This window comes from Molothrus aeneus, chromosome 7 (assembly GCF_037042795.1).
Source record: "Molothrus aeneus isolate 106 chromosome 7, BPBGC_Maene_1.0, whole genome shotgun sequence".
Lineage (NCBI taxonomy): Eukaryota > Metazoa > Chordata > Aves > Passeriformes > Icteridae > Molothrus > Molothrus aeneus.
In genome coordinates, this window is record NC_089652.1 from 21342721 (window position 1) to 21354576 (window position 11856).

At 40.4% G+C, this 11856-nt stretch overlaps 1 protein-coding gene across 1 annotated transcript; it reads left to right on the forward strand.

Annotated features, from left to right (window-relative positions):
• The first annotated feature begins 6968 nt into the window (after positions 1 to 6968).
• Positions 6969 to 9496, forward strand: FIGN (fidgetin, microtubule severing factor). Its single transcript, XM_066553735.1, has one exon. The coding sequence runs from the start codon at positions 6993 to 6995 to the stop codon at positions 9231 to 9233; it is 2241 nt and encodes a 746-aa protein (XP_066409832.1). The 5' UTR covers positions 6969 to 6992; the 3' UTR covers positions 9234 to 9496.
• The last annotated feature ends 2360 nt before the right edge of the window (positions 9497 to 11856 follow it).

An 11856-nucleotide genomic window follows, 5' to 3' on the forward strand; every position in this document is an offset into this window, starting at 1 on the left:
GCACATGCATAAATGGTTTTACGTTTGGTACACGGTGATCGTGCATCAGTGTGATTACACAGCAAGGATGTTTTTGTGTCAGGGACTGCTGCTGCAGAGAAACCAGCACCTCTGAGGTAGGCAGAGGACTGGGAGGTCCCGGGAGTGCCCCAGGAATAGCTCCAGTCCCCACCAGCCACGTCTGCAGCTGCTGCGAGGCTGGCCTCTGGATCCAGCCTGCTTCTGCTGGCAAAATATGGCAGTGTCATCTCTGGTCATAGTTTCCCTTTGCTTGCTTGACTATTACTTCTCTTTATTTCTGTTTTTCAGGCCTTTGAAGCTAATGGATCTTCTAAAGGCTGTTTAGCCAGAAATGTCTTTGTGACTATCAAAGGCTGCTTTATGTAAATGGCAGGGAGGGGGCTTGTGGGAAGAGAACTCATTTGCTGTAGATGTATTGCAATTTGCTGTTGTAAGGTGTGAAAGTGTGGTTTTAAAAGAATAATCATTTGACAGTATTAAAGTTAGATAATTGGGGTGTATCAGTTTGGAATTAGTTTTTAATTTTGTAATTTGTTTTTTAACCATTCCAGTTTCACATAAAATATGTTACATTTTTCTTAACTGCTTTCATCTTTAAGTGCTGTTGACATATATGTGATCCTCAATATTACTCATGATTTAAGTGTTTTGTTTTAAAGATTGAAATGCTTTCACTATCCTTGCTAGATGGAAATCATGTTGTAAATACCCTGCCAACAGCGTGCTCCCACTGATGTGTAGGGCTTGCATATATAATAAGAGGAAGAACAGACCCCTACTAAGAAAATGCTGAGAGCATTTTCCAGGCCTTTTTTTGTGAGTTTGTGGCTGCCACTTACTGAAAAAAGCTTACAAAGTTGGGACTGTACAGCTGGGCATCTCAGTTGGAGGCTCATCCTCCCAGTGAGTCCTTTGACGTCAAAGGAGTTCCTCATGGACTAGAGCAGAGGTCTTCACTGAGTAATTAGAAAATAAATGTGGGAATCATTTTCTTTCCTTTTTTTTTTTTTCCTGCAAAACATAATTAGCTCAATCCACTCTTCAAAATCCCTCCTGTTTCCAATTAAGAGAGATCAGTTGCGCTATCTTCAAACAGCTGAAATTACACTTATTAATAAAAAATTGAGTGTAAGAGAATTGTTTTATCTTGAATTAATTTTTATTATTATGGGACATGTGACAGTATACAGTCTTATAAAATATTATCAGATTTAGTACAAATCCAGGGAGCTGTGTGTCCTACATCTTGAACAGCGGTTACAGCATGACTCATTTATTCAGCTCTGCCTCATACTTGAGAAGGACTTTAAAATGTTACTTTAGGGCCTGATGCTCAAGGTACTAACACCTTCAGCCCACACTGGAGTAAGGGGTTTGAGGCGTATTGGTATGTTCCTAATGAAACAGGTATTGAAGTCAGTGGCTCTTTTGGCAGAGCCAATCTCCTTGTGTCCACAAGAAGCAAACCCTTGGCTAAAATCATTGTGATCTGTTGTGTAAATACTCAGTGTCTTGAATAACTGGGAACAGGGCTGAGGGTAGTAGTTCAGTGGGCAGGGACAGTTTTTGGGGTCCTAGGCTAAATGTGTAAACAATCCAAAGTGATGAAGTTCACATGCGCTTTCAAGTCTAGAGGGAAAATGGTTGGTGGTATTTGGAGCTGTCGTTCTGGAGTTGTTTCCTACCTTGCAGCAGTGTGCTCCTAGCTGCCTGCTATGGGCAGTTGGCAGAAGCATCCATTTGCTTTCACCCCTGGTGCAGTGCAGCCCTTTTCAACAGTACATTAGGCAGTCACTCAGATCATGTTTAACAACAGGCCTAAAGTTAAGAACCTGCTTGACTCCTGATGCTTGCAAAGGAGGCTTCAGATTTGTGCTAGGTAGGACCTATGCACTGCAGGGGTGAATGGGGCAGGAAAAGAGAGACCACAAGAAGAGAAGAATTATTTTCTTTTGCCTCGGGTATGTTGAAGGAACAGTTGAAGGCCCCTGATCCAAACTGAAACTTTGGTAGCTGGTTGGCAAGGTTGGTGTACTGCCTTGCTTCTAGTGCCTTGTGCACAGCAGCTCTGGGACATTTAGGTTTTTTACACCAACATCTGTAGAAGTGCAGTGCAATCTCTTCCAGTATCTTCAGAAACCCACAGCTGCATATGATTTAAATTTAGTTTGATTATTTTATTAGAGGTGTGAATAGGTGAGAGGTTCACTAAAGTCCCAGCATCCTTTCTCTAAAGCACATTGTTGCTAGGCAAGTTGGTGAGTTGGGGCACTGTAAATCCTTTGTGGTGGTATTACCCAGTGTCGTCCTATTTCTGGACCATATTTCCATGCCTATTTTCAACAGAAACCCTTGTATTGAAATTGAAAGCAAAGGCTAGTTATTTATCTTTTTTGACAGATATTATCCTGTATGGGGATGAGAAGTTTTGACCTGGTACCGAGGGGACCAGCACTGGGGGTTCTTTGTATGCACAAAGTCATCTCAGCTCCCAGCAGGATCAGGCCCTCTTGGACAGGATGTTGCTTGTTCCTTTTTATGTTTGGATTGCAATGTTAGTTTTTCATAACTCTGGATTTTTTTTCCTTTTTGTTTGGTATTTTTCTTTGTTTACTTTTAATTTGAATTAATATAACTGAATATTTAAGTGGCTTTTGGCCATACGGAATTATTATATGTGCAGCTGATGAAGTATTGTGTATTAGATTTTCCATTTTCAGGCTAAGTGCACAATATTAGAAGGGGAAATATGGTTGAACACTTAGTTTGAAGTAATTCCATAATGAAATTGTAGACTATAATTACTTTAAATGTAATCTGGATAGATCCAACTGTAAGAATTATGGAACAGGAATGTATAGCAAGGTGTCAGGACAAGGAAAAACAGATACTGCTAAAATAGCCTACACTGCCTATCTATATAATGTATTAAATTTATCTTAAAAGCAATTCTCTGGTAAGTACATACCTGTACTTAAAGAACAGAGCCCTTTCCTTTTGACTTTTACAACCCATACTAGCACACTTTACACAGTTCAAAAATGTTGATAGTTCAGAGGATTCCTAAGTTAGCAAAGTGGGATTTTTTAATACATTCAGCCTTGTGTTGCTTCTGGATTTTCAGAAAAGTTATTAACCAAATACACTATCTGCAACACTGTGGTTTATATCAGAGTTTAAATTACACTAAATTAAAAAATATGACCTCTAAATGTGCCCTGATTTACCTGATTTTAGATGTTTATATCAGCATTTGGATTCCTAACAAAAAAAAAATGCAGAAATATGTATCAGCTCAAACAAAAAGCAGTTAATAAAATACAATTTGAAATATGGAGAGGAAGTGGCTACAAACATTAAGCAATTTGGGGCTGACGGTGGGCAGAGGGAAGGGGAATGTTTGCATAATTAAAAATTGCAACAGCTGCTGCTGCTTCATTTTTTCTCCTAAATCACACATTTGACTTTTGTCAAACAATTTGTGAACTATTATCAAATAGAGTCAAACCTAGCGAAAGTTTTCTGCTTTTTCAATTAATATCAAATTGAGGAAATGGCTCTTTGTGCCCCCCAGTCCAGACCATTCCAGCAGACTTCATGTAAATTCAGATTTCTTCACTGCTTACTAATGCAAAAAATATGCTTATGGTTAACTATTAACCTATGCTTCCAAATAACACTAATGATTGCGATGTGCTGGAATAAATGCTCATGTTTCATGGGATGAGAACAGTCCTGTTCTCTTAAGCTTATCTAATCAAAGCCTAATCCTGCCTTTACAGCCTTTGTTAAATGCACTGGTATTTAATATGCATCAATAAATAAACTTTCAATTATTGTTCAGTGAGCATATCCAAAGATAGCATGACAGTGTGAAACTACTGGTCTATCTAGCAATTATTCTAAATAAAGAATGCCAATGATGTGATTTTTCCCTCCTCTTATAATAGATAATTTAGATTTTCTGACATTCTTTTGCAGCCTCATAATAAGGAAAAGAAATTAATCTAGACAAATAAAATTCAAAGAATTGAATTCTTGCATGATCGAAATACATCATCCCCACTGTGACTATAAATTTAATTACTTTATTTTAAAAACGCATGATCCATTCTAAATAAAAAAAGACCAATTGATGAAATTTTTAAAGTATTTGTGAAAGGTATTTTGAAAAGCTTACAGAGTAGGTAGTGTGTGAGGTTGTTGAGCTCTGACCCAGTGCATTCTTTTATCTTTTTAAATTGAATAGGCTTTCTTATAGAAGCAGTTAAAAACAATGTGCCAAAAGCATATTCATTAACTACAGTACAAATACAGCCCTGTCAGGTTCTTTGCTCCATCCATGTCTATTTTGCCTTCTTTTTCCAAAGTTTCACTGCTGCTTTAGTGCTTTCTTTGCAAAGAGTCTTTCCCATGGCATCTGTTCATTAGTATCTAGTGAAACATCAACCTACTCAAGTTTTTCTGCATCTCTGTAACAGAAGCTTTCAGTGTTTTGGTAACCTTATAAGCAAAACATTGCAGAACACAAATAGGTTTTGCTTGTTTGTTGGTTTTGTTTGACTTTTTTTTTTTTAATAGGGCAGTGAACTTGCATGCTGTCATGCAGTTCTACGTTACAGGAACATTAATAATTTTGGGTTTTAAAAAACTTGTGGTATTTCTCATGACATTAGAATAATTTCAGATACTGATTACTGGCAATTACTGGCTCTTAGTGATTTATTCTTCAGATTTCCAGCAGATTTTAACAAAGTGTGATTTCTAGAAACTTCTGATAGTTTCTCATTAAAATTGCATTTTTAAATGCAATTATTTAAATACGTGATTTCTATAATTTCTCCCAATTTCGTGATATACTTATTCCCTCTGAAAGGTAACAGTTGAAACATCAGAAACAATTAGCAAAAAATATTATATTAATGCTAAATGATAGAAATAAATCTGACAAAACCTCAGTCTCAAAGCTGCATTTGTCAAAAGCACTTCTCTGAATTAACTTTTCTAGGATAACTGTATAACTGTTAACAGACATTTTTATCAAGTTGTCAAAGTGTTTGAAAAATGAGAGAGAAAGAGAACGTTCAGGAATAAAAAAAATCCACAAGTAATCAATGGCATGCTCAGGGGGAGTGAGATTTACTAGTTGGACTAGTTGTACTAATAAAATATAAGGCTCAATTAAAGGTACTTTGCCATTTTCAGCCTAAATTTAAATGATTTGGTGATTTGCAAATACATGAATCCAAAAAAGAAAAAAGAGAATCCAAATGCAAATGAGTGCAACCACAATAAAATATAATTGCAAATGAATCTGTTGCTTTATTCATTTATTGTGTAATTACTGCAATCCTTCCCACCTTGTTTTCAGTATTTCTTAATCATTAAGTCGGAAGCATGACAGCAGTGCCAGCCCTGGCATGATTCTCTTTGACTAAAACCTTGTAAATTAACACAATTAGCACAGCATCATCCTGCTAATTAACTTCCAGTGTCTAGTGCAGTGGTTTTGCAAACAAGGAAGAGGGAGTCAGAAGGGAATAAACATGCCATTCTGTTACCAAACTGTGTGCTGTGTTAGGTTTAGCTCAGCGAGGCTAAGCTGGCCATGTCAGATGCCAGAGTCAGGCAATGAAGAGCTAAAGGGGTTGGGGAGAGAAACAGGAGGGGGTAGAAGCTGTCAAAATAGACTGCAGTAATTCAGAGGGGAGCTAGTGCCACAGATGCTTCATTTCGACTGGGCCTCCTCCTTATCAGGGAATCTGTGCCAGAGGGCACAAGACTGTTTGCAAAAATCACTTTTGGTAATACGAGAGAGATTAAGGAGGTCTATTTGATACAGCTGTTCAAAACCCAGCAATGTGTCTACCATGCATAGGTACAAGTTGGAGGGGGTTATCTTAATTCTTGTAAATTGCTCTTACCTAGTGCAGTGAGTTACAAGGAGGAGGGATAATTCACATCACATTATTAAAAGATTAATTGCTTCAAAATTACATTTTCTCTTCTTTTTTTGTAATTATAGATTTTGTTTTGGCTTTGTATTGTTTGTTTTGGGGTTTTTTTATAGCTAGCTGTGGAAGCCACAGAACTTTTAGGGACTTAGCTTCATTTCTTTTTCTTTTTCTTCATCCTTTTTTTTTTTTCCTCTTATTTTTTTTCTTTAACCCTCTTTCTTTGTACCCTGGAGGCTGTGAAGCAGAGGGGGGGGAAGAGAAAGCAAGCAAGGAGACCGACAGACAAGTCATGCTTGTTTTTTTTTTCCAGACCCTCAACAACAGAACTGAGAGGCAGAAAGGAGCCAGTTGTAATTCATACCGAGTTGTAGGCTTTGTGTGATGAAAGCGACAGAGCGCTGCCTGGGAGATTGCTTTGCTGCACTCCACGAAGCAGATTTGAAACTGTCGTGGACCACTTTAGATGAGAGTTGGATTATGGAATGACCTGCTCTGTCTGTGTCATATTGTTCTGCGCAGGGTGCATTATACTCTGCTAACTAGGTGTTCAGTACCAAATAAGAGAGGTATCCTAGATGTGATCTGTCAGCTGTGTCTCATATTTTTATATTGGTTAAAATATAAAACTGAAACGGGGATGAAAGAGGACAGAGCAGTTGGATGCCTTGTATATTTACAGTAAATCTCCACTCTGAGTGTTTAAAATATACTGAGCTTTGTTTAATTACTTTGAGAGCTATAACATTACCTATATTTTTTAAACAAAAAGTTGCCCCCCTACTGAATTGGCAAAAAATTTGTCTATGCGTGTATGTGCCTGTAACAAACCAACCATGCCGCTTCTTAAGGGCATTTTCAAGTCCTTTTCTTTCCTTAAGGACTTGTGCTGTTAGGTACAGTGTTTCAGAACACTGAAGAAGTTCACAGACTGTATATTTGAGAACTCATTTGAAAACATAAGGAAAAAGCTGAGGTCACTGTTAACTGTTGTTTCCTACTGCCCTAGGCTTGAAGATGCAGTGGACGCCGGAGCATGCCCAGTGGCCAGAACAGCACTTCGATATCACTTCAACCACCCGGTCCCCAGCCCACAAGGTGGAAGCCTACCGGGGGCACCTGCAGCGCACATACCAGTATGCCTGGGCCAACGACGACATCTCGGCTCTGACCGCCTCCAACCTTCTGAAAAAGTATGCAGAAAAATATTCCGGGATTTTGGAAGGCCCGGCCGAGCGACCCATTCTCAGCAATTACTCTGAAGCTCCCTCAGGGCTGGTGAATGGTCGGAAGAATGAAAGTGAGCCTTGGCAGCCATCCTTGAACTCAGAGAGCGTGTATCCCATGAACTGTGTCCCAGATGTCATCACCGCCAGCAAAGCTGGGGTAAGTGCAGCCCTCCCTCCCACAGATGTCTCAGCCAGCATCGGGAGCTCTCCTGGGGTGGCCAGTAACCTGGCTGAACCCAGTTACTCCAGCAGCACCTGTGGAAGTCATACCGTTCCCAGTCTTCATTCAGGGCTCCCATCTCAGGAATATGCCACAGGATACAATGGCTCATATTTGCATACCAGTTACAGCGGTCAGCCAGCACCTGCACTTCCATCCCCTCATCCATCCCCCTTGCACAGCTCGGGACTTTTACAGCCCCCACCACCGCCACCACCACCAGCCCTCGTCCCTGGCTACAACGGGACCTCCAATCTCTCCAGTTACAGCTACCCTTCCACCAGTTATCCTCCTCAAACTGCTGTTGGCCCTGGGTACAGCCCTGGGGGTGCCCCGCCACCCTCGGCTTACCTGCCTTCAGGAATCCCTGCTCCAACCCCTCTGCCCCCAACCACTGTCCCCAGCTACTCCTACCAGGGCCACGGTCTGACGCCAATCGCACCGTCTGCCCTGACAAACAGTTCAGCCAGCTCTCTCAAAAGGAAAGCTTTCTACATGGCAGGGCAAGGAGAAATGGACTCCAGTTATGGAAATTACAGCTATGGCCAACAGAGATCTACACAGAGTCCAATGTATCGAATGCCAGACAACAGCATTTCAAATGCAAACAGAGGGAATGGTTTTGACAGAAGTGCTGAAACATCATCCTTAGCATTTAAGCCAACGAAGCAGCTAATGTCCTCTGAACAGCAAAGGAAATTCAGTAGCCAGTCCAGTAGGGCTCTAACACCCCCATCCTATAGTACTGCTAAAAACTCACTGGGTTCGAGATCAAGTGACTCGTTTGGGAAGTATAGCTCCCCAGTAATGAATGAGCACGGTGACGAGCACAGGCAGCTCCTCCCTCACCCAATGCAAGGCCCGGGACTTCGTGCAGCTACCTCATCCAACCACTCTGTGGACGAGCAACTGAAGAATACTGACACACACCTCATTGACCTTGTTACGAATGAGATTATCAACCAAGGACCTCCCGTGGACTGGAGCGACATTGCTGGCCTAGATCTAGTAAAGGCCGTCATTAAGGAGGAGGTTTTATGGCCAGTATTGAGGTCAGATGCATTCAATGGACTGACTGCTCTACCTCGGAGCATCCTTTTATTTGGACCTCGGGGAACAGGCAAAACATTAATGGGCAGATGTATAGCTAGTCAGCTGGGGGCCACGTTTTTCAAAATCACTGGCTCTGGCCTTGTCACAAAGTGGTTAGGGGAAGGAGAAAAAATTGTCCATGCCTCCTTCCTCGTGGCAAGGTGTCGCCAACCCTCGGTGATTTTTGTTAGTGACATTGACATGCTCCTTTCCTCTCAAGTGAGTGAAGAACATAGTCCAGTAAGTCGGATGAGAACCGAGTTCCTTATGCAGCTGGACACTGTACTGACTTCTGCTGAGGACCAAATAGTAGTAATTTGCGCCACGAGTAAACCAGAAGAAATTGATGAATCTCTTCGAAGGTACTTCATGAAACGACTTTTAATCCCACTTCCTGACAGCACAGCGAGACACCAGATAATAGTACAACTGCTCTCACAGCACAATTACTGTCTCAATGACAAGGAGGTTGCACTGCTTGTCCAGCGCACAGAAGGCTTTTCTGGACTAGATGTGGCTCACTTGTGTCAGGAAGCCGTGGTGGGCCCACTCCATGCCATGCCAGCCACAGACCTTTCAGCCATTATGCCCAGCCAGTTGAGGCCAGTTACATATCAAGACTTTGAAAATGCTTTCTGCAAGATACAGCCTAGCATATCTCAAAAAGAGCTTGATACATACGTTGAATGGAACAAAATGTTTGGTTGCAGTCAGTGATGCTACTTAAAAAAAAAAAGTAATGAATGTTGGCACACACAGAATCTGCTACATAGGGGTAGAGAACCCTTTTCAGTAGTGTTAAAATTGCAAAGGGTACTGGGAAGACTACGATTTACCTTGCCTCTAAAGAGCCAGGGTATACTTGAAGGAAAAGTGCATCAAACAAGAGCTGCTGATCTGAAAAAGCCACACATGACAGAAAGCGCATGTTGATGCTCAGTTCTGTTCAAGCTAGACAATACTCACCAAGGAGCAAGGTGCAAGTGGGTTGATTTCAGAAGGACATGAACCCTGTGTGTTGATTCCATTCTGCTGTTCTTGAGATTTAGTTGCTGTCAAGTGCCTGAAGTGGTGCTTTATTTTTTGTTTGCCTCACAATTACATTGGTGGCATGTGCTAATATAAAGAGCTTTAACTTCAAACATTATTGGACTAAAGAGATGAACGGTTGTGTTGCGACAGAGAGCCAGATTTTTGCTATTCTAAGAGCAACAGTATTCCTCAATCCTGTCTGTTCTGTGGTGTTAAACTAAGAACAGGTAAAACAGGGTAATGATAATCTGGACCTTAATTTCTGCAGTTCATTTCTTTTAATGTTCTGTCTGCAAAAACTCAGGAAAGTGATTGTGATTTGTACAGTACCTCAAAGGAATGTGTTGAAAGCACTATGTACTGCTGAGAGTTATAGGCTAGGCTTCAATGTTACTTTATATTAAATATGTATGTTTACCTCAACAATTGGAATATGGCAAGGAAAATTACTTTGAATGTATCCAGGAAAAAACTAAAGCGTGATATGACTGAAGCTTTACAGTTTTTAAAAATAGAAACAGAAGCGTTTCCCAGTGTTCAGGAATGGTTCTTTTGCCAATTTCTCACATCAAACCAGAGCAGAATGATTTTTCTTGTTGGTAAACTGTAAGAGTTTTCAGCATATTGCTCCTTGATAATAAGGTGATACAGTCTTTAGAAGGTGCATAGATGAATGAAAGAGCCACTTAATTGGTTTATGTTAGCATCTGAAACAGTCAAACGTAAGATTTGGTAGTATTCCGAGAGGCAAATTACCTTAAGCTGTGACGGCTGGCCTTTGTTGCATGGCTCCAGTCATAGTTTTGAGGCTCTTTTGGTGAAGCTGTAGGGAGTGGAATCAGTGTAGGTTGCTGGCAGAGCTATGGGTTGCAGAGCTGTTTATAGCAGTGCAGTGGACTGTGACCAAACAAACAGTACAAATAACAAAGCAAAACTGAACCCTCAAAGTACATTTACTTCCCTTCCCAAACTGTAAAGTTGAGTTTTTGTTGTGTATGTATGGCTTCATTGTCCTTAATGCAATCTTCATTTAGCATCCATTAGAAATCTTTCAGGCTGGAGTGTGCCCACCATTATTTCTACCTCAGTTTTGTTACGTTTCTCTTGGAAAGCAAAGTAAGGAATAGGGCAAAAACCACCATCAACACAAGTCAGATTATATTAGGAATGCAAACCTGCTAAACAAGTTTCAGAGAGCTGCTGTTTTTTCCCCTGAAGTCAAGTTTTTCTCTGTGTTAGTGCTCTTTCCCCCTTCCTTTTTCCTCCCCCAAATATACATATTCTGGTGTCTTCCTTCTGGAAAGACTAGCTGGCATGTGTGGCATTTTGCTCAGTTCTCCCCCACCCCAGCCCCCCTTTCTTTTTATCCTTTAATGCTTTCCGTGCAACTCTTTTGGTGACAGCTGACTGATGTTGGGTAATATCTCTGAGCAAGAGCAGTGCATGTTGCAGCTGCCCAAAGCCTCTGCCATCACATGAACAGAACAGCCTTGCTTTTTTGAATGTATTTTTTGTTTGTTTACTTTTAGAAAACAGTAACAAAACTGTTGCAAAGCACTGGCATTTAATGTTTCTCTTAAGTAATGTACGTCAAGACCATTAAATAAATGCACTGAAAAGCCCCAAGAAGAGAGATACCAATCTGTTACTAGGTCATGTTTGTCTTCTCAAAAATTGTACAGACCTTGTCCATTCTGTTAAATCAATGGAGACGTTTAGCGTTCAGAAAGCTAATGACGGATTTTGTGATATTGCTGGAAATTTATGACTCTTGATTATTACTTTTCTTTATTTTTCTTTTAAGATATATATATATATATTTAGATAGAACATGCTAAAAACAGAGCAAATAAACCAAAATCTAATTTAAGATGGATTCCTGGTAAACATTTTGTCTATCTAAAACGTTATGTTTTAAGCATAAAAGTACCATTTTTAAAACAGTGCCTTTCATTAAGGATATAGAAAGTAAGACTTAAGTACATCACCTGCTTTTCTTCTATTTTTTTTTTTCTTTTCAACAGCAATTACAGTCTATGATCCTTGTTATGACCCAGTCTTTCTGCTTCCCCAAACCTCCACAGACTGCTTCTTCACCCTGGTCATTCCACCATCCTCATTTTTGGGAGATGCTGATGTCCCCATTAGCTGTAGGTTCACACTGATCACACTGGAAAGTACACTGTTGCAGATTGCTGACCTAATTTCTGTCTTAGACATTGCCTTTCATATCTGCTATTGAGCTGTGCTCGTTTAAAAGGCTCAGATAAGTTTGGATAAACTCTTTCTCCCAACTATACTCCTAACA

Excerpts from the sequence above, each read along its gene's own strand:
- FIGN (XM_066553735.1), top strand. The coding sequence starts at position 6,993 with ATGCAGTGGACGCCGGAGCATGCCCAGTGGCCAGAACAGCACTTCGAT.